Below are 25,206 nucleotides of genomic sequence, written 5' to 3' on the forward strand. Positions count from 1 at the left end.
TTACTATTATAATATATTTATCTCAAGTAAGGAACTACATTTTGTATCATTTTGTATTTTGTATATAATGTGTCCTATTTAAATTGATCCAGTTGAATACCTCGAGGCTATTGATGACACTAAAAATTGTTTTAAACAAAAGATAGATAATTTTAGAGGATATGTAATTTTATGCGAGCAATTTTTTCTTGGTAAACGCGTAGAGATTGTATGAAAATCAACTTCATGTAACATCATTGCCCTTTTGTTTAAAATATTTTTTAATATTATCAACAGTTATGAAGATATTCGACTGACAAGTCGATCGAAATGGGACACTCCGTATGTAATTATGTTTCTATCTCAATAAAAATCAACATGAGATTTGCTAAAAGTAGTTGCATATTTTCAATAAATTTAAAAAAGTAAATGTATATGAAACGAGTTATTTTAACTGATTTAGTAATTCTAACGTCTATCAAGATTTTATAAAATAGCAAATTTTATATATTACAGTATTTTTCCATTTTCTTACACCCCTATTAAAGACAAAGATAGTTAGATTACACAGAAGTAAGTTTTATATTTATTATAAAGTAATATAATTTTACTGAGATCAATTTTGTATTACCATTAATAAATAGCATAAGTTAAGAAGATTTTGCGGTTATGGTGTCAATTCTAAGGTGATTTAGTATTCAATGATTTAAAAATTATTTAATGATTTAGAGGTCAATTGTTTGAAAGAATATACAGTTACAAATATCGCACACTATGATATAATAGTAGCCGAAAAGTATTTTTCGATAACCAATGGTAAAACAGTAGTACGTGCGCGCAAAAATTCAAATAGAAACGGGTAACTGTAAATAAATAACTCATACCAGAATTCAAAGAATTTTATTTGTAGCGATGTAACATTATCATAACTCTGTAATTAATTTTCTACCACACATTTACTAAAGATTATAATGTAAGAAATAAAATTTTTTTATTTAAGTAAGATAAATATTCAAATTTGTTTTCAATTTTAATCAAATATCACTAATTTTAAATATTATTTTGAATCAGCATTGCGTGATTTGTTAATCGCTACGAGTAATAAATACCTTCTTTCAATCACTTCAATTTGGCCATTTTTAAATAAAAATTAACTTCTTTCTTCAAATTTGTTAATTTCTCTCACTTCACATGTTCGACTATCTCATTTTGATACTTATTGTATAATAATGAAGCTTCCAACTCAACTATTCAACGCAATAGTATTTTTTCACATTTTCATAGTCTTAAATGCCGTTTGAAAATTATAAATACTAAAATAACCTAACATGGCACCTAGTGTTTACAGTTTACAATTTCTGGTAACGCAAACTAAACTTTGGAGGTTTTAGATCCTTTTTCGTCGTAAACTGTGTTACCAACGTAAAATAATAGAAATACACATCATATGTACAATAGGTAAAACTTGTTACCAACGTATACATATGAAAATTCCATTACAATTTGTGTAATTTCATTGAATTTTACATTAGTAACTACGTACAGAGAGAAAAGAAATTCCAATAATAGATCTCATTTACGAACAATAATAATTTCGCTTGCATGGCATCTACATACCAGTGTCGTTACAAAAACAACTTCAAAGAAACGTATTATTTTACAGATCGCAGGTTACGTCTGTACAAATTAGGTAATGACAGGTCATACGGTGTTGACGCAAATCCTACGTACTTGTTATTTTTCTGATGATGGAAACCACCAGTTTGTGGGTCTGTTTTGTAATAAATTACTCTTCGAATACCAAATGGATCAACATAGCCAAAGGAACCGACGTTTGCACCATTTGGTTCTTGTTCCTCTTCATGATACTGCCTTTTCAGGTAATATTGAAATCCATTAGCAACATTATATGTTCCATCATATTCAGGAAATGTTGAACTCTTTCGTGATGTAGCCGTTGATAACTGAATATTTGGTTTCAATCGTTCATTACGTGCTACAGGTACTTCGTTCGATCGGTAAAGAAGATTTTGGTAAGCATTTTGAGGTTTAGAATAATTATTTGAATTACGAGACCCAGGGGAAAATCTTGCTCGATTCGGATCGTAATAATAGTCGGTGTTTGAACTAGATGCAGGAGATGAATGATCCTGAGGTTTGTCAGTGGTGCTAACATAATAATTGGAATTAATATCGTTGCCAACTAACGGAACATTTGCTTCTGGTTGCCTGCAAAAAGAATTATTAATATTTCTGCTTAAACTCGTTAATATTAGTTTCTTAATTATAAATTTTTATAATCCAAACAATAATAATTTGCTAGTTCAAAAAGTAAATAAGAGAAAGATCATTATGTGTATAAAATTATCAGCGTGTGGTAACCCTAATTTTGCTAAATTATTGAATGTTACATAAATTGTGTTACGATATAAATTCTAAAGACTATCAAGCTATTTTCTGGATTAATTATAAATATAATTATAAGCCTGAAGATGAAATTAAAAATATATAATGAATTTATTATATAAATTTAAATGACGAACTTTGTTACACAAATTTAAATATGTAATTGAATTTTAATGTTTTATAATTTTCATTGATTCGTTCGAAATATTTAAAATTAATGATATATTTTAGAAGACTCTATCCTTCTCTACATTTTTCTCTTTTGTATTGTTGATGCACTTTCCTTGTAGAAATATGTAGTAATATAGTTATTTCAGTCTTCAGAAATGCAATTAGGATTACGATGAAATTTATGAAGGCTTATTTTTCGAGACAAACCAAGTTCTTACGAAATGTTAATTGATACTTTGAAAAGTCGTATAGACTCATGCCTCGACCGGTATATACTCATATGACGAAACCTAACCTCATTTCAACCTCTTAGCGCCAACGAGAGCGTTCATGTCTTATCTTCCTATAGTGAAATTTCTATCGTTTTAACAATAATCGTAGATTGTTGAAGCAATTCTCTTTATTCCATATATAGAAATTTAGATGTAAGAATTATGATGAATATGGTTTGAACGTTTTTGTAGTTTCCTTAATTATATCTATATGAATTGATAATAATACCTGAAAGGATTTGGTGGGCGTGTTGGTTTTACAAGAATTCCAGTTTGAGGTGGCGTTCTTTTCGCATCCACTACAGCATTGTAAATAGGTCTGTCTTTACCTACATACAACATTTTCGACCTAATAAAAACATAAAACATTTAATGTAGTTAACTATATATATTATTAAACTTACAATTGCAATGTTAATATAGATTATAATAATTCTTAGATAAGTTATATATTCAGTTTAATGATAAAAATGTTATATTTCATATTTCTCAGGTTCTTCTTGTTAAAGCAAATATATTTTCATATTATTAAATATATAAATAAATATTTAATCTAATCAACATATTCAATATTTTACATTCAGTATATTTAATACAAATGATAAATTTCAATCTGATATAATTTTATATTATTAATCAAATTTTTTAAAAAGTATGTTAAGGAGATATAAAATATGGTATCATAAAATTACACATGTATATGTATATCTACAAGAAATCGTCTTAAAAGTAGAATAAATGGCATATTAATTTAATTTAATTCTTGCAAAATGCTAATAATTAATCAAATTTAAAATTTTTAATGTCAGCTATAATCTTATTTTAACAATTTTTTCAAAACAAATTTTTTAGGATTTCTCATTAAAATATTATTTTATAAATTTGACTCTAGCAATTGGATCATTGTTTTGCAAACATATTTACTAAATTTATAGATCCAAATGTTGAACTATACACAATATACCTCCGACAAATCGTAAATGTTTTATTCTAATGTTACAGTTACACTTCAGGCTGTTACATGTTTATTATTGCGTTTAATAATGTAAATTAAATTTCAGTCCATCTCTTGGACCATTTTTTACCAAATTTTTGGTTTATTATTACAAGTCAATAAAAATTTCTATTTTTAACTCCTTAACGGAGGTGTTCATATTAACGCGTTTACAATTTTATGTAAAATTTGAGTTATCTCATGTTAATACTGTTCTACTTTATCTGCTGAGTTTATATATAGCAGTGTATATTCGTATTTCCTAAACTACCGACTTGTTTGTAATTTTGATTACGATATGATACTAAATTGGTAATAAAAATACTCGGGAAGTTTTGTCCGATTTTTATAAAATAATTTTACTTTTAAGTTGTTGAAAATATTAATCCTACGGAATTCTATAGTTTTGTTAATATATCTTTTGACAAATTAATGTCGTTTCTTCCTGTTTTCTTCTAGTGTAAACTGTCCTCTTGCAGCTACTCTTCCGTGAAAACCAACTTCTCTTGCAATACTTTTTGCTATTTCCGGATGATAGATCTTACCCATTGTTTATGTAATTTCTTCTATTGATTTTGGTTCACTTATTCGGCAATCCTCTTACATTTTTCTAATTACAGCAGGAGCAAATCTCTAACATTTTTAAACTATTAAAGTTTGGAAGTATTTAATGACTCTGCTAATTATGATACATTGAGATTTGTCACTGATCAAAACTTTTATCAGAAGAAATCATTACGTGTTTCTTGAAATTCCGAAATTTTTAGAAAAAGTCAGCTAAGAATTTTGTTATCTCTAAAAATTCTTTAGTCAAAATATTGTCAAGGTGGGGGAAATTATTATTGGCATGTGCAGACCTAATTTTAAATTAATGTTAGAATTAGCAAGAGCTGATCATGTTTTATACTTTACTTTGACTTTTCTATATATCTCGGTATGCTAGATCATTTATTTAATCTACGTTTTCGTAGAAGTGATGTTTCTCCATTGGTATGTGTAGTGTGGGTGTGTCTTTGGGAATTTGGTGAAAGGGGAAAAAGTGTACCGTTCTTCCCTTCTAACTCATTGGGTTTTTGCAGGTGAACAATAAATACAATGTGGTATGAAGAATAATTGCCAGTTACGCGCAGGTCAGTTACCCACAAAACCTGGTAGGTCCCGACTGATTGTTGCTGAAACTACTCCCGTAGTGATGGGTATAAACTGTTGATAAATATATAAGATTACTCTTTCCTTGAGTAACTAACACGTGTAATGATCATTGATTGCATGATTTTCTGTTTTAGTAATCTTAATAATTTTTCAATACCATTTTCTTTTACGTAATTTCGCAATTAATTTTCGGGTGTTTAAAATTGTATAAATATTTAAAAAATGAACGATGATCTTGTAATTTCTTTTAGTTAATGTTTCTAGTTAGATGATTCGATTTATGTTGTTCACCTTGTACATTATATACGCATGGATTGTAAGAGGAAAAACAGGAAATATCTATTTTAGCACTAGAAAACTACTCGAGCTTTCTTATTGTAATATATATTGTAAATTCATTGTAAATTATTAATTAATTCATAAATTCATATCTTTTTTCTAATGCCAGATTAAAGTATTAAAAATTAATTTTCTCAATATTATTTTGTGATATTACTTGTTTTCTTCTTTGCCTTTTATGTATGTATATATTAATACATACATTCTTACATTAATTATGTTACAGATTAAGTCCTGTAGTAGCCCAAAAACTGGACTTCGTTTTTAAATTCGTTTTATTAACTGTATCGTTATATTATATTATTTTCAATTCTTTTTTTGATTGTGGTACATGATAAATTAGTTAACAATAAAAAATAAATTAAATAGTTACTAAGATAAAGAAGAGTAATGAGAAATAAAGATATTTATATTGTCTAAATATTATCTAACTATTGTTTAACCTATTTCGGATATTAATATTTTCTTAATATTTTTATGAAATACGTTTGAATTATTTGCTAGGAAAATTATTTATTAGTAAAAAAGTTCGAAAATAGAAATTTAATTTTTATAATTATTTTAGTTACCTCAGAATTCGAAATCCGTTACTGTCTGCTATGTAGTCTTTTAATCGTAAATATCCAAGAGGGTCTAACCAACCCTCTGTACCAATCACTGTACCATCGACTAATCTCTTTTCCTTCCTGTATTGCCCATTTAATGTTTGAAAACGAAAGTACCTTTCAGGCCCTTCATCCGTTTGAATATGATATTGTGTATTTGGATCAAAATTCCAACCACTCTTCTCTGCTTCTATTTCACTCGTAGATAAACACAAGACAGAAGCCTAGAACGATAAAATAGTGACAGTTACTTTTCCATAAATAGTAAATATCATTCTGCCTAAGTATAACAATTAAATAACTTGGAAATATCACGTTAAATTTACACACTGAAAGAACAGAAGAAAAAGGTATTTACTGTAGAAAAAATGTATAAAAGATATGTTTAAAGAAATAATTTTAACGTATAGTCGCTCTCAACGGTATTCAAACAATTTAAGTTGTAAATTTTTAATAAATGCAATAGACACGTTGAACTCAGTAATTGAAAATAACACTGAGCTCGAAGTAAGTAAGGCATAAGCGTTGAGAATATGTCGGTAAAATTAAAAAAAGAAATTTAATATTGGGGACTTGAACATAGAAAAAATATTTAAGAATTAGTGAAACATTAAATGTGAACATACGTGTATTTTTCACGAAAGTGACATTATTTTTATAACTATTTCTGAACTAATTTGTGTTATATATACTTAAGTAAGGTACATTTGACATTAATTTAAATAATTATATCGTCAATTTCTAAGTGTTTGAATACTTTTGTCCATAAAAGGTACGTTTGCATTCAGTATCCTTTGTATCCTACATTTATAGTCGAATTTTTGTTTATAACTGTACCCACATGTTTCCAAAACTTGTATGTCAGTGTACCTGCAATATTGTTTAAAAAGTTCAAGTCAAATTTGCATGTTTTTCTCAGAAAATGAACAAATAAAAAATTTTATTTCCTATCGAGATCATCAAGTTATAAGATTATAACGACTGTAAGGAATCATTCAAAATCTAGGTAGACTTAATTAGCAATACAACAATACGTTGTTGAAAGAAAATATATAAGAGTACATAAGTCTTTTAGCAGAGACTGTCCCTTGGCCTAATTGTAAAATACAAAGTCCTCAAAACGACTTAAGTTTATGGTGGCCATCCAGTGGTCGAAACTTGAAAGTCCAGGATGATCTTCCACGAATGCATAGACCACCCACGCTACTATTAAGGGCAAGGTTGCCATCAACCTAAACTCATCCCCTTAATTTTGGTAGGAGTGACGTCAATATGGTCTGAGCGACGAAGTCTGTCATAAGTAAGTAGTTAGTACTGTACGTGCCTCGCAAGAAGTTCCAGGGATCTATTGTACTAATACAGGTCACGTTGTTCAGCTATTCGTAACTTGAAAACCAAGAAATATGAGATCTAAGTTTACCCGATATTTTTCACTTATTTTAGTCTGTGATTCACCGAGGTCTGGGCATATGTTTATGAATGATTTAATACAGGTACTAAATAATTCAAAGTGTTTTGAATCCCATTCCTATCTAGTAATGGGATACATCTAGTAACTCATGGATATACACGTACAATTGATGTGGTAATATCAACAAATTTTTATCAATATTTTGAAAATTAAGGCAGATCGTTCAACGGTTTACAAGTTAGAATATTGCTCTTTATAACTCATTTCAAATATGCTACTCTAATAATATGATCGATATAATAGTATAAAATTAATGAAAATTGGTAAGGACAAACGACAAATAGACCAGATCAGTATTCCTGACTAAGTGGTCAGGTATTGCATATTTTATAAATTTTCATGGCATAATTCTTATGATACATTGATCGTAGACATTGTACGGGCTTCACAAGAAGTTCCGCGAATAGAATGCAGATCTAATTGGTTAGAGTGGTAAAAGGATGCTTCATTTAACACATTTCTGGTTCTAATCGAACTATTACCAGCTGAGTAGCAACGAAGACTTTCTTCTCTTACATCTGTATTATCTCGAAGACTTCTTGCGAGACACGCGCAGTAGTTATCACTGACAAAAGTTGGCGAATAGTGTTTAAACATAGTTCAAGACCTCGAAAAGGAATTTATTGAAGTTTGAAGCATAATAAAATTCACGCAAGGTTTGAATTTTGCGCCATTTACACAGTAAAGTGTTGCTAACAAGAAAAGACAACGTGACAGCTAACATTCAGGGTTATTAAAAATGGAGCGCTATACGAAAGAACAACGCGTCTTCATTGTCAAATAATATTTACAATTTTTAGTTGAAAGCCTGGGTTTTCTGTCTAAATTACTTCTTGGATGAATTTTGTGGCACTCATTAAATAAATTAAAGATATATTTTCTAAATTAAGACCGAATGTAATACATGCATATGTATTCCAACGCGTAGAAATAGCGCGAGCGAGAAATTTACGAACGCATGAAGCCGAAAATGAAGGGTAATTTGTGAATGGCTACCATACCAAAGGTCTAAATTTTGTTAAATAATTTCTATATGTTAGAGTTTCTATGTGATAGAAAAGGATAACCACAGACACCAACGATCGGCCTGATAAATCAAACTATATCTACCTATAGATATAGTTATATCTACTATATAAAGGTTATAGATGTCACTCATTGTTTACAGAAATCACCATTCAATCAAAAGGCCTCAGTCTTTATTCAGTTAATGTACAATTACATATATACATTATTTAGCCAATATTCGGTCACAAGTAGGGTACTCTAATTGCGTCGTCCAATTTCATTTTTTCTGCTCTGAAAATCTACAAGGTATTTGACATAACTGGATTTAACTGTGATTCTAAAATGTTAGGTGTTAGAAAAGAACTTTATTAGGCAAAATTATATGGCGTTGAATGGTACATGACCTAGAATACATGACTACTCCAAAAGTGAAGACGTTTTGAAGATTTCAAGGTCACCTTTAGTTTACATTTTTAACAGGATGTAATTTAAAAATTGCACTAAATTACTTAAGTAATTAATTGTTTCGTGTAACATTATGACGATATGACATTATAACGATGTAACATTCATATTATATTATATTATATTTATAGTTCATTTATATTGCATTTATATTATTTATATTTTCATATAATTACATTCATGTTAGACTCATGTTATATTAACCCTCGAATAACCAACCGTAGATGAATGACGTGGCGAGTCAAAACACCGGGTCATTTTTGACCAATATCTAAACTTTTACTATGCCTGCTTTGCACCAAACTGTTTGGTGCAAGACACTATCTACCTAGTAATATTTGTAATATGGGAAGGAGAGTAGTCTTTTTAAAAAAATGTAAAATTTTATAAATATATTTTTTATTTATGTGTATTGGGTAGATATAACGTTATCATGTTCTATTGCGTGTTTTTCTACATATAAATCGTGAACATTTGGTTCATTTCATACTATTGTAGATTTGTGAAAAATGTTATGTTCAAATTTCGGAGTTAAATAATTAGCACTGATTCCATGTCTAGGTGCTTTATCACTATATCCTATTTGGTCTCGATCTGTACTGTTCATTTTCTTTGTTACACGATACGATATAAATTTATTTACAAATGTGACACTTCCAACGAATAATAAAAATCGTGTAACCTATTTTTGCGATTGTGTTAGAGAAAGTGGATCTATTACACTATGGCCAATGAGACCCGCATTCCTCCTGTTTGCAAACTCCTGTACTCTGCAATATATTTGACATCAGAACATTTATCTGAAAGGTATATAAAAGCATAGTCATAAGATAACGAAAACTAACGATGAGAATTAGATGTTATTTATTCGTCGAATGTAGGTATAGTTGGAACGAAATAATAAAGAACCGTAACAATGGGGTATAACATCTGATGAAAATTTCAAACATATTTCTTAATATTGTATAATTTATAAACTATTGTATTATTTTTTAACCCTTTGCGCTATAATTATTTTCCTAGTTTGTTCTCGGCCAACTCTGATTTACTTTTTCTGGTTTTGATACTTCGTGTTAGGTATGAAGTAATTCCTTGCAATTATTTAAAGTTTAATGTTTTATTAACATAACTATTGTTCATAAAGAATGTATAATATCAAAAACGAATATTTAGTTCATTGTTATTTATATCTTTTTAAAGTATGGTACTTTTAAAGACAATCTCCTACATATAAAAATGGTTTCCTGCTGCAAGTTTCACAAAAGTAGACTATTGTTCGCCTTCCACCTTTTATTTTTCGATTTGAACATACTAGGCAGTCATTATGATTGCCTTGAGAATCTGCCATTAGTATATGTAATTTACCATCTAATCAATTTTCGTGATCTGATGTTGAGGGTCTTCTCCGACGTTTCGCGCTTTGTCAAAAATTTTCCACAGGTGACTTCAAGGCAATTCAATGCGATTGCATTTGAACATTGGATAAGGAACACTAATAGTATTATGCTAAGAAGTGTATAATGCAAGACTTTTATGTACATACACATAATTTCAAGGCATTTTTTAAATAAAACTGCTTCCCATTAATTTGTTTTATTAACTGTATGAAGTGACTTAAGAGTTTTAGGAAAAAATAGTTTTGTCACGTCAGAGGTGACCTCACAGTATAAAGGGTTAAATTTGATACTGTCGGTTCTAAGGAATCGATATATCGTTAAACATGATTACAATCTTGTTCGTAAGAACTTACATTGAACCTACATGTCCAAATTCAATTGATTCAATTTCAAAATGAAATTTAAAAGATATATTACTTAGGAATAATGTAGTTCCAACAGTATGTAAAAAAATTAGGTGTTTTAGCTATTATAATTGAATTTGTTTAATTTCTACGAAATACAGAAGAGAGTCATAATAAACTGTACTCAGCGCTCGGAGTAAGTACTCTGTTAGGCTTGTATTAAGGGCGGTTCTCATGTCAATCTCCAGGTGTATTCTTAAATTCACACCTTACTCGTAACCGATAATCCAAGATAAACATCCGATCTCTCTCGCTCGGTTCACAATCACTCATCATCCACGTCACATCTGCAAGTCATTCACCTCACTATACAGTGCACTATATAATTCCATCCACACTTAACTCATACCACGGATTGTAGAATAAATTCAACTATAAATAAGTCCTTTAGTATTCCTTTTTTCGATCAAATGGCTAATAATTTATAAAATATTCTAATTCTCTATATAGAATATATGTATAGAATATATGGTTTATGAAGTCGTTGGATTTGCCTTTTTATGCCCTATAAGGAAATGGAAAAAGAATTATAAAGCGTCGTTTAAAAAACCATCAATGTCCTCAAACTCTTGTACAAAAATGACGTTAGGAAGATATCAATATTATCCTCATACTTTTCCCATCAAATAGTGCAAATTTGTTCGGAAAAGTTTTTTTATAGCATCAAAAATAAGGGAAATATTTAGGTCTTCCTGTTTAAGTGCCCCATTCTGTATATATATATACTTGATTTATAAATATAAGTCACGATTATAAATTAAGTATTCATTAATTATTATTTATTAATGAATTTTAAGGCAATATACGAGCCGTTCACTGCACAAATCGATTAACTCAACCTCACAGTATAAAGGGTTAAATTTGATACTGTCGGTTCTAAGGAATCGATATATCGTTAAACATGATTACAATCTTGTTCGTAAGAACTTACATTGAACCTACATGTCCAAATTCAATTGATTCAATTTCAAAATGAAATTTAAAAGATATATTACTTAGGAATAATGTAGTTCCAACAGTATGTAAAAAAATTAGGTGTTTTAGCTATTATAATTGAATTTGTTTAATTTCTACGAAATACAGAAGAGAGTCATAATAAACTGTACTCAGCGCTCGGAGTAAGTACTCTGTTAGGCTTGTATTAAGGGCGGTTCTCATGTCAATCTCCAGGTGTATTCTTAAATTCACACCTTACTCGTAACCGATAATCCAAGATAAACATCCGATCTCTCTCGCTCGGTTCACAATCACTCATCATCCACGTCACATCTGCAAGTCATTCACCTCACTATACAGTGCACTATATAATTCCATCCACACTTAACTCATACCACGGATTGTAGAATAAATTCAACTATAAATAAGTCCTTTAGTATTCCTTTTTTCGATCAAATGGCTAATAATTTATAAAATATTCTAATTCTCTATATAGAATATATGTATAGAATATATGGTTTATGAAGTCGTTGGATTTGCCTTTTTATGCCCTATAAGGAAATGGAAAAAGAATTATAAAGCGTCGTTTAAAAAACCATCAATGTCCTCAAACTCTTGTACAAAAATGACGTTAGGAAGATATCAATATTATCCTCATACTTTTCCCATCAAATAGTGCAAATTTGTTCGGAAAAGTTTTTTTATAGCATCAAAAATAAGGGAAATATTTAGGTCTTCCTGTTTAAGTGCCCCATTCTGTATATATATATACTTGATTTATAAATATAAGTCACGATTATAAATTAAGTATTCATTAATTATTATTTATTAATGAATTTTAAGGCAATATACGAGCCGTTCACTGCACAAATCGATTAACTCCATTTTTTGAAAAATCTTAAATTTAAGTGTCAAAGCACTTAACCTTTTGTATTTAAGATTTTTCAAAAAGTGGAGTTAATCGATTTGTGAAATGAAAGACTCATATATACTTATATGTTTTGTAGACAGTTTATTATATAAATTATATTTATTCTATATATAGAATATATAGTATATATACACTTTGTATATACAATAAATATATTTTTCATTATATATGTATATTTTGTCGTCTTGTAATTGTTATAGTAACTATTTAAAACCTATAATGATGTATAACGCATAACTTCTGAAATGTAAAAGATATATATATTTATCATTACACTTGATTAATTTAGAAGCTGCGTAATGTAATGATTAAAAGCTTAATTGTATAATCCATGCTAATTTCTTTTAAATTTTAGACGTTGATAATTTATACGTTATTACCTAACTTATTATTTTATATCACTCATATTAAATTTTTTCACAAAATATTATAAATAAATATCTTTGTTATCAGTTAGATCACTTTTGCCAGTTTCAGAATGTATAGCAATGTTCTAAGACATATCGAGATAAACAGTGATAATTACATAATTCGAATTCCAAAAAAAATTAATATGCAATATTACTGTAGCAGAGATAAAAGATGTGGCAAACGTAAATGATTATTATGATCGTTATCTAGTTAAACATGTAACCTTAATTGTTTGCTAATTGTTTGCTAGTTCTTCACCCGATATAAAATCTAGTCGCAATATTTTAATAAAGATTCTAAATTCAGCTATAATTTGTTTTCATACTTTCATCTAACAACAAATCAGGGTCATTCAACTCCAGCAGGTAATGGCGTCATGGTCCGTGAGTTTAGTTGCATGCAGAGCTACGGATAAAGCTGCCGGCGAGTGACATTGACAGTCTTAAAGATCAAAGAGAGGAATAAAAGTGGTAAAAATGTGATTCGTTAAGACCTTAACCCTTTGCACTCGATGACACAGATTAAATTTCGCCTTGTACTCGAAGTATTCCTTAGATATATCAACAATATATTACGGCAGGGAATAAATAGATCGTGGTTTATAACATCTCTTACATTAAATTTTAATTCCATTAAATTTCCATTCAATTCCATTCAATTCTACTACTTTCACTGGCAAAAGAATTTAAAAAATAAATTATTCATCGTGGCAAAAACAATGAATGAGAATACATTATTTGAAGGTAGCAATGTTGATGTATATAAAAATAATTCAGTAAGTGGTTGTTTTGTGAGATCAAACTATGATTCCGATGATAATGACTTTACTCTACTAGCAAGGAAAAAATGAAAAATTGGAACATAGTTTCAATGGCAGTGAAGAAAACGTAGAGCCAGAATATACAGGGTGTACGAAATAAATTCTTATAAATTAAATTCTGAGAATTTGATAAAAATATCCACTTGATTTGTGTTATAGTTAAATGCACCAAGGAGGACTAATCTTTCAATATGAGATCAATTTTTTTGAGACCACGGTTGTAAAGGAAAGAGATTCCCAATATTATTTAAATCAGATTTAGTTATATTAAGTTTTTATTACAGATAGTGAATCGAATCTTAATTTCAACCCGATTCGAAGTTCTAAAGCTTACGAAGGTTTAAATCGTTTCGAATATGATTCAACGTCTGGAACGGAAAATGGAGTGTCAGACACTCAAAGGTAATTCATTTGCAACTCACGGGCAAACATGTCTTCGTATAATTACGATTTCGTAACAAATCCAATGCATACCAATTCGAGCATAAGGATTGCTTTATCGCCAAGTACTGTAGGGAACTCAGAAGAAGTCAGTCAGCTCTGATAATCGATCAATAAATTAGTCTAATCACATGCACGTATAAATACAAGTGCACCTAAATTTTCTTAATTGGCCATATCATTTACGTGAAGCGTATAAGTAGTGATGAGATTTGAAATATTTTCAATCGTTTCGAAGTTATATACATGATAAAAAATTTCAGTCAATTTAAATATGATTTAAAACTTGAAACCTTTGTAGGTTTTGATAAATCTGAAAGGTTTCGAAAGTCCTGAAAGTCTTGAGTCTTGGAAGCCTTAACAAATCTTACAAGTCTTGAAAGTATTAAGCATCTATAATGTCTCGAGTCTTGAAAGTCTCGAATCTTAAAAGCCTTAATAAGAGTAAAGAGTCTTGAAAGTATTGAAAGTCTTGAAAATCTTATAAGTCTTTAAAATATTGAACGACTTTAAAGCCTTTAGTCTTGAAGGTATTGATAAGTCTTAAAAGTCTCGAGTCTTGAAAATCTTGATAGATTCGGAAGTCTTGAAGATCCCAACAATATTTCTCGCATAATAAAATCTATTCAAACATAAGAAGAATAGCGAGTAAAAGAAAAAGAGACGCGATTATGTTACATCATTTCCTCATCAAATTTAATACTCTGTCTTGATCCTATCGTACAAGAACGGCTATGGAATCTCTCAAAGCTTTCATATCTATCGAGAAAATTCGAAACTATTCGAATTTACATAGTTTTAAAATCTTCGAACTATTTCGAAATTGAGACTCTAACTGCCTATCAGTGCTAGGCTATCATTACGAGCGAGAAAAGTGTGACAAAGGAAACAAACAGCCACTTATGAAAGAGAGACGCTCTTACCTGTCGGTCAACTGACTTCTTCTGAGCTCCCTACAGTTGTTCGTTCGAGTCGACAATAATTTAAACAATTTCCTAATGTTAAATTGACGTGCAGTAGACGGTTAAGGAGGCAGCCTTGGAACCCGTCAGAGTTCACCGTGAATTCGATCATTACCCGACGATATACTGCCTGTTTCATCCACCATGACCGGTTATTTAACCGGTAATTTCGTCGTAGATTTAATATTAAATTCCTCGTATCTACTCAATAGAATAGGTGTCATTATGCAAGCTGTAGCAATGCTGGCCAAGCCTTATTTGCGAGCAAACTGGACTTCCCCAACTCCCACGTATTGTCGTTTCTTCGAACCGACGATAGAAGACATAAAAGTCATAGTTTTGTTCTCTTCCTGAACTCTTTATCTTCTGCAACGATGACACATTGAGGAAAACCAATGTTACTGCGGGGTTTCATCTATGGACAGCATCGAGTCTAAAACGACTGAAACCTTAATATGGTCAGAGTGATTTCTACTCTAGCTGATTTTGGTTTTGCACTTGCCTTGGAAAAAAAGGAAGAGACTTTACATATTAGGTAAGAAAGATGAATAGAATAGACTGGTACTCTAAAGAGAAAGATTGGTAAAGGATGATCGCAAGGTATAAGTTGGAAGAGGAGTTCTTTTACCCCTGTAGCTCGAACTTAGAATAGCCACATCTCTGCTAGTTGGAGTGTATCTCTATAAGTCGAATTTCTATTGTCTTAATCTACAACTGTATTACTCTACAACTCGTAGTTTACAAGCTGTGTGTCATAAGACCTCTGAAACCGACCATTCGATACTTTGTCTAATCCGTTTATATCTTAGAGATTCTCATTGTCTCAAATGAGATTAAACATGAGACGACGCAAACTGTATCTATACGAAGCTCCTGTATTTTAAGTTTTATATCTTTAAATCATCTTTTTCTCAAAAATCTCGATAAGTATAAATCTATGTAACTCGAAGCTTTCGACTCTTTTTTTCAGTTCGAGTGTATTTGGATACATTATCTTGCTCTTGCTCATCGATTATGTCATCTTCAAAATTGTAGGAACATAAGGAAACTGCAGAGGTACTGGTAAACGATTCATAGGAAGATCATCAACTACTGTTTGTTATGACAAAAATATTACTCTTAGCGAAATAATGAAGAATCCAAGTTACATAAGTTTGAAAACACATTAATAAATTTAGAAAAATTGTAATCCTTCAGAACTGTATCGAAGATTTTTAAGACATTTTATTTCACGTACGTACAAGAAGATCACTTCTGAGTCAATGATATTTTTACCTATTTATGATTCAAAAGGAATACGTAATTCCACTGCATGACAGGAATTATGGAAAACCGTAATCATCAGCTGAGACAAAAACACTGTTTGAATAACATAACATGTGATTTATGACACTATCAATGTGTCATAAGGTAATCAGATGTTTCATTACAGCTGTTTTATATTGGATGAAAGACATAAATTAGGTGGGGGACGTATAATGCCATAGTTTAACCTAGTATTTGAATATCGATTATTCTACGTCGGTTTAGGTATTTTTATACGGAAATATTAAAAATTTCTATAGTGTTGAAATGTATCATGGTTCATATAAATTTATAAAAAGTTTAATAATACGCGATTGAACAAAATTTATATTATTACTTACGTTGACAACTTAACGCGATACTAATTAAAATAAAATTAATATGCTTGGAATATTGAAACTAGTGTTATGCTATTGTCAGAAACGCGTTATGTAATAACCACATGAATATTAGTGTATGTTCTTGAATTTTCTTTTTATAACACACGAAAAAAGAAATATATATATATATATTACATAATGTAATTATATAATATTATTTATATATTATTTTAACGCTAATTAGAATTATACAATTATCTTTACGATGGTAAAAAATTATAAATCAAAATTCAGTAGAACTTTTTAGAATTACATTACCTTCTGGTCAACCTAATATATATGTAATATACTATACATATTCAATCATGTTGATATATGTTAACATACTCCACTTACATAATTATATATAATATATACTTAATTATACCTAATTATACATACATACATACACAAACGCTCGCACGCACGCACACGCACACATGTATATGTGTATATGTATATCATTATTTAGATATAATATATATATATAATTACATATAATACGATATAACAAAATATCAATAAAATTAATACCAATATATGTCTATGTCAATAATTTTTGTAAACAAATATAATACGTTCCTCATGCATACGTTCTAATATCAAATTCTAAGGTATACAAGTGCTCTTCCTCACAGTCCTCTTACAGAATACATGTTTCCTGTCTTCCCTTCATAATCAGATCTTTTACGAACAATATTTCTATTCTTTAAAGCATACCTAAACTCTCCCACGTCCTTTTTCCAAACGACCAATCCTTCATTGCCGGATAGGTGGCGTTGAGTCACTAGTTATCGTTGGGTACTCGGACTGCTCATTCACTCGCACTTTCACTGGCCACACGCAGTTCAAGTCCATGCCATAAATCGAAGGCAAACTAGCGCCAAGTTAATCATCTTCGACGACCCCTAATGCATCGTTGGTATCATATATCCAATTTTTTAATTCGCTTGGAATTCGTTCAATAACATTTGTATAAATAAACATATGACTCTGCTTATAAAAAATAAACGTAAAATCTATGCCTGTGTAAAACATATTATCTCAATTTCGAGTCTGATTTACAAAAGTTAGACCAAGATAATGAAAATATGTTTCAAAAAAGATATGCGATTTTGTATGAAACCATTATCGATCACTTTGTTAACGATTTTAATTTTCTTTGAGTTAATCGTAAATGCTCCTGTGTTAAATTGCTTCAGTTGAAATATGATTTTACTTTTGTCTTTAATATCGCACACGCTTATTGTTAATGACAAAAGGAGCAAAGAATAGTGAGATCTGCAGTATTGAGGACAGCGGAAATAAGGGAAAGGTGACGGTGAAAATACCATAACTGACAGGGACTGTACGAACAATGCTTTAGTAACAGTAATTTACTTGACTTCAACGCTCGATTTAAGTATCCCTGAAAGGACTGATTAGTTAAAACGGTAACGTGAAATAAGAATATTTTTTCAATACCATTTTCAATATTTTTGATCCAAAAGTTATATTATATTAATATTTTTTGCTATACATATATATTGGAATTTGCAAGTTTTCTAAATATTTAAATATTTATGTTTTAATTATAATATTTTAATAGGGTATTATTGGTATTTATAATATTTTTTAATATTTAAAAATCTAAATATACGAAAATTAATACTAACTAATAGTTAAACGAATCAGTTTTAAATTTCGAAGTTCATGTCATAAGAAAATTTATTTTAATATTATTAATTAATGTTTTAAATTATTTTTATTATTACTAAGCAATCATGTGAACTATTTATAATAGACAAACAATTTTCAATTTTAAATCATATTTAAAATAATTTTTAAACAATTATTCGTATATGTTAAATGCTATGAATATGTATCAATTTACGTGTTTTTTAAACATCGTTTTCAAATCTAAATATATTAATAGTTAATTTCCAAATAACAATTATGGGGTCTATTAATATTTTTCAATAGATTGAAAATTTAATGTAAAATATAAAATATAACAAATTATTAAAATTTAAGTACATGTATAAATATATTTTATCATATGAATATGTATCATATGTTACACGTTTTCTTTAACATGATTTACAGATTTAGATATACAAAAATAAATATTAAAACTAAACAAAGTAATAAAAACGAGGAGTACCTTTAATTTAAAAGGTGTTATATAAAAAATTGTGAGCTCGCTTAAATTCCGAAATAATGTTGAAATAATAATTTTAAAATATATTTAGATTTAAGTTTGTGTCAGCAACTAATATCATCTATTATCACATGTATGATGTCATACATGATTAGAACAATTTTACTCGAATGTTCAGATGTGTGTCACAGCAGTAATCCTATTCATTAATAAAATTGATATTCATCAGGAGTTCGTTCGGTTTCCATATTGAATTACGACCTTCGCTATTTCAAGTTGACATGCATAACACGTTGCATTAATTATTCGTGTGTTTTACTTAACGACGGTTTACCATATTCAACAAGGATCTAGGCGTGCCAATTTCTTTTGTGGGATTTGCACAAGAAGTAAGACTTTTAGTATTAAAATGTATTTATTATATATGTATGTTACAATATAAAATACATATATACAAAAATATAATATCAATGTAATATTAAATATATATGAATATAGTATGTATTACATTAGTATTATTTATATTAATATAATATTTGTACCTATGTTATTTACCTTTCTATTTGCTACAATATATTATAATATTTTATTCAATGCAACAGTAGTAAGAATTGTTAATCAATTTAATAAATAAAAAATTATAACAAAGTGGAGATTTATAGCTGTATGAATAATTTAGTAGGAAAAGTTCAAGAATATTTAAACTTATGTATAGGGTCTCCCAGTGTTTCCCATACAGATTTCACATAATCAGACAAATAAACATAATAGACATGAAAAGAAGACTATAGTTTCATGCAGCTATAATTTTAAGTCTATTAATATTTTGTTAAGCAATTAAACAGTTATAATAAAAATGTGAAATTTGAAATAACCGGGAATTTTATTGATTCTGATTTTAAGTTAAATTTATCATAAACTTAATTTCAGTGATCTTCTCCATTTCTTTCATATTAAATTATTATATTTTTAATAATTTTATGCATCTTTGTAATATACCCCTAATAGTATTTTTAATTAAAAAAGATAGTATTCTTGTATATTTCATGTTTTGTATTTTTATTCGAACTTTTTAAGAAAGCATTTATAGATCTTTTACTACATAATATTTTAGTCTTACTTTTATTTATCAAAACTCTTAATGAAGTATTTATATTATGAAAGATATTAATGAAACATTAATGTTATTAATATAATTTAATATATATTAAAAATGTTATTAATGAAATATACATATTATGAAAAACACCCATATATTATACATAACATTAAAATACTATTCTTTAAGTGAACCTTTATTAACATAAGTATAGTAAATACATAATGTAAATTCATTAAAAACCTTATACGAGTCTTTAGAAATGCAATTATTTTGTTTGGAACTTATTTAAAATTTATTATATAAGAAAATATAAGCATTAAATAAAATATTATTTATAATATATAGAAATTTATGCCATAACATTGAAAAGCACTAATTGCGTGGAATTAAGTATCCTTATTGAGATTCTGCTGTATTTGTTTATATTTAAAATAAGTACGAAAATAAGAATATAGAAGAATAAAAGATTACCACATTAGATTGTTTACAATTATAATAATAATATTTGTTGTGGCGTTAAATGTGATATCTTGTACAGTATTGTAATGATATTTTTATACTATTATCATATAATTATTCATTCTATTATTTTATGTTATTATAGTATTATTATACTATATTTATCAAAAATTTGATTTCATTATTAAAAAATATCTAATTTTATGTCTATGTCTAAATCTCATATTATTGTTACTTCTCTTTAAACAGGATTCATTATGTCCTTTTCTTGCTTATTCTTTATGCAAAAAAGCAGAAATAAATACATTTTTTCACATAATATCTGTAAACAGTATTATTCGTGTACACGAAAGGAGGTAACATGTATAACATAAGAATCTAAATATCAAAGAGAAAATACATACATGTAATTCTTCCCCATTACCCAGTTCTTCACGGTCTACAAACACTTGTACCCATATCGAATACTGTTCAAATGCAAATGAATGATTTTTAATTCGTATTATATATACCATTAGGTAATTAATGACGGTTATGTATTTTCATGTGCAACAATACGTGATTCTGGCGTATCTGTTACAATATAATGAATTATCTGTCTTTATCATCTAAAGATTACTTGAATATTCCACTGATGAAACGATTTATTTTTTCTGTTATGTATATTATATTTCGTATTATACGTAATATAAATTTGTAATATTTCGTAATATGTAATATTACGCATATTTTCTAGTGTCAAATGGGCATTATGTGCGTGCATGCCGTCTGCACAATAACAGCTAAGACGAAATGGACGATTGTTAGAAGGAAAGAGAGGTACTTAAAAATTTAGAAGGCAGATTTTTTCAAAAATGTGGCAAAAGTGAATAAATATCGAAGACTTTCGAACTTCAAAATATATATCTATTACATTCAAATAGCGATTTTGAACCAGTATGGAAATTTTTAATTGTGTTGGGACAATTTTTTGAATATTTTATTATTAGGTATTTAGTGTTTATTATATTGTCTTCCATATTTAGAGTTTATTATATACCTTATTTTCGTAGATTAATTAGAATTATACTAATCTTTCTTTTTATTATATTAAGGAAAAAGGAAATATAACCTATAGTAGAACGTAAAATTTTAGTAAGTAACTTATGTTTATCATGGAATAAGAAAAGAATGAATTAAAAATTGCTGCATTAGGGAAAATAACATTTATGTACCAAATATTTGAACCACTAATAAAATTGGCTGCTTCAATTATACAATGTATACAATTTAGCAAGTCAATTAATCAGAAAATTAATCTTTTACATTTACAACCTTACAACAAAATGATGTATAGTAATTAAATAATTAATTTAGAAAGTATAGTGATACCATATCTTTACAGTCATGCTATAAGTAATAACAACAAATGTTATTTATTAAATTATATATAATTTATATTTCATCTTATCTTCTACCATTGTTTATAATATTATTTATAATATGTTTACAATATTCTTTATAAAATATCAACTAGTTACTGCAAGAAGAAGAGAGTGTTTCTGTAATTGAAAATTCTCTTTTCCTAAAGATAACATCTGCCTATTAAATCCAAGAAAATTTCTACTCTATCTAATTTCTCGTGTATTTTGTATTAAGCCTAGTACACACGAGCGGTGCAACATATTGCAATATCGTACCAATAAAAACGTACTATTCCATACTTTTATATTCCCATTAGCGAGATGGTTCACACATGTCCATTGCATCATTAGAAATGTTCAATATTTGAGTCTTCAGATGATAAGTAACAATACTCGATGCTATGTTTGCAAATAAGGTGTCAACAAGTCTAATATCTTGTCCCATCACAATGAAGCTCTTCTCATTAAATTTACCTGTTAGATGACTAAAGAACCACTCTTTATTATATCATAAATTACTCTGCTCACTTTAACTGTATAAATCAAATGATTATAAATTTTAATTAATATGATATTTCTTTGAAACTTTCTTTACAATTTGCACAGTAATTTATCCCTATTTTCTATCAGTTGTTTGCTTTTGTTATAGCTTTCTGCACCACGTATCTTTTTTTTGCATACTATTTTCGTGTCAATGAATTTATCTCGGTAATAAATAAATAAGTTTTCTCTCATAGGAACCCTGTTCGCCCACTGTAATTTGTCCAATGGACATTTAGCGAGTTGAAATAAATAAGTAAATAAATGTGTAAATAGATTAACGAATAAGTAGAAATTTTTTGAGAAGAATATCGTTTTCGAGGCGAAATCAAAAGGACCTTGCATCATTCGTATGCACCGGTTTTAAATGTTTACTCGATGGAGGACACTGTAGTAAGGCTCGATGCAAACGAGTGATGCGACGTCCTTGTTATTTCGCACCGATTTATATTTCTAATACAGGGATCGCACGCTCGTGTGCATTGCATCATTAGGAATATAAAAGTCGCACAGCGTCACCGATGCGAAATCGCAACGTCTCATCGCTCGCGTGCATCGGGCCCAATAAAGGTGAGTTGCCACTGCGCGATAACTTTTGTACAACGTATCATGAAACAAAATTAATCGTTTAATACTTTACTCTTGGAACTGTAATTTAATCAATAATTAAAATAAAAATGATATAAATATTTATCTATTTGTTATTTATTTATAGATATATTTATATCTGTGTTTATATAAAAATATATTTTACGAAATATTTATATATCTATATGTTAACTAATTTTAATTAATTTTCATATTACATGGTAGTTGAAATATGTAAAGAAAATTTTATTTTTGTATGAAACGTTTATAAATATATAACTATATATTATAAATAATCAAGTAGTAAAATCTCTCCACTGTCTTTGTTATTAAATACAATTATAGCTATATGACAATTATTTTTATTTTTTTATCGATATTCCGTATTCGTTCAAAAATGCTTAGTCATGTTTTATAAAAGCAATTCAGTTTTCGGTGTTTTATTTTGGAAGGAAATAAAAATTTCATGTACGTATCTCGAATGAATAGATCATTAAATTGACTGTCATGTAGGAAAGCTTGTCACACTTTTAATATATTCTCTTATATATACACGATATAATGAAACTATGAAGATAAAAAAATTCGTTAAAATGTGGTATAAATAAATTTATAACTTATTTACGTAATATTTTATAACGTTATTGTTAACGCACGAAAAATTCATAATTAATCGACATTTACTATTTATCGTAGTATTAATTGTAGCATTATGGTATTAATTAACGACAAATGTTTCAGAGTGCGACTTACCGTTAATAGGTTTAGGCAGCTTAATATCCACAAAAGCATAGTCGTTGCAGTGGTTACAAAATTACAGTCGAATTATATCACCATGCTGTTGTTTTTTGCTTCTTTCGATTTATCTCTTTTCTTAAATAACGATCACGTATTAATTAATATGGAGCACATATTCCAACGATATTTTCTAAAAAAATTACACGATTTCAGAATTCGATAAGAAGATATAATACCACACTTTTCATTTCACCATACAAATGTTCCTAGCTACATATCCCTTCGTAAATTGCACAAGAAAAGGAATAAATAAAAACTGAAATACGTATTTCGAGCATAGATCATTGAAATATAATCTCGTATAAGAATTGTCTAAAATGGAATGAATAAAAATGTATTGAAGAAAGAAACAATCCTTAATTTTTTGAGAAATTAAGACATAAAAACGTAATGCAATGTTTTACTGCACACTTCGTCCCGATTTTCTTTAATATCTTTTTTATTATTTTAAATAGCTTTCTATCCTGTTAAGTAGCTTTTTGTTATTTATGAATAATGGTGGAAACAAAGCAGGAAAAAGAGATCGGTGTATATGTATATACCACAGTGAATCATCCGCGCGGATATGAACGAAGTGAGCAGAGCAGACGCGATACAGGGACTGAGACGATGTGGATGCTTTGTATTTTCAAAGCTATCGCCCGACCATTCTATAGATCTCCGCTCTTTCCTTTACGATCGTTCCCCTACTTTTTCAAGGAACTGCCGCTGTTTTTCCCGCACAAAGTCATCTTCACCTCATTTTCTATTTAAGGATAATAGCTAATTTCTCATATTCTGCAGCTGGTAGAAAATAAAGAAGTACATTTATCATTCTGAATACCAATATGGCGATTTTGACTGTTTTGTCACTGTCTCTACAAAATTACCAATATTTTCGATTTTTCTAAATTATACATATTTTATAACGTATATTTTGTCATGTTATTGTCATGTACACTGACTCTTGGTGACATTTTAAACCTTTGTAAATTATATATCTTTTATAAACTATATCTTATTATGCATATTATTGTCTCATTTGTTACTGTGTCTATAAAATTAATGACATTTTAGATTTTTTAAATTATCCATATTTTATAATTTACTTTTTATTATTATATATATTATTATATTGCTGATCATTTAGAAATCAAATAAATAAATGAATATGTGTGTATTAATATTCTAGAAAATTTGTTAAAACTAATTAATATGTAATTGTATATGTTGTTTTTTTTAGTTTATTATGAACTTCTAAATATTACAAACGTAAAATTGTTTGTAATTTTGGATATTTCATCGATATAATATTTATATCTGTTACATTTTATGGTTGTAGTCCGTTGCTATTTTCAAAAATATTTTT

The 25,206-nt window shown here is 28.5% G+C and overlaps 1 protein-coding gene across 2 annotated transcripts in view; it reads right to left on the reverse strand.

Annotated features, from left to right (window-relative positions):
* Positions 1–1,315: 1,315 nt before the first annotated feature.
* The window catches only part of LOC108549010 (uncharacterized), a 31,621-nt gene continuing 7,730 nt past the window's right edge, over positions 1,316–25,206 (reverse strand). The window contains exons 1-5 of one of the 2 annotated variants that reach the window (XM_017902207.1): positions 24,401–24,487; positions 23,814–23,988; positions 5,883–6,142; positions 3,058–3,177; positions 1,316–2,208 (exon numbers count right to left, since the gene is read on the reverse strand). In XM_017902207.1, coding sequence (XP_017757696.1) covers positions 1,632–2,208; positions 3,058–3,177; positions 5,883–6,142; positions 23,814–23,852 — 996 coding nt within the window. In that variant the 5' untranslated portion in view covers positions 23,853–23,988; positions 24,401–24,487 and the 3' untranslated portion in view covers positions 1,316–1,631. Of the gene's footprint in view, positions 2,209–3,057; positions 3,178–5,882; positions 6,143–23,813; positions 23,989–24,400; positions 24,488–25,206 lie in introns of those variants that run through there. The other variant, XM_017902208.1, reaches the window with a different exon arrangement.

Source organism: Eufriesea mexicana, unplaced genomic scaffold, assembly GCF_001483705.2.
Source record: "Eufriesea mexicana isolate 0111107269 unplaced genomic scaffold, ASM148370v2 scaffold1809, whole genome shotgun sequence".
Lineage (NCBI taxonomy): Eukaryota > Metazoa > Arthropoda > Insecta > Hymenoptera > Apidae > Eufriesea > Eufriesea mexicana.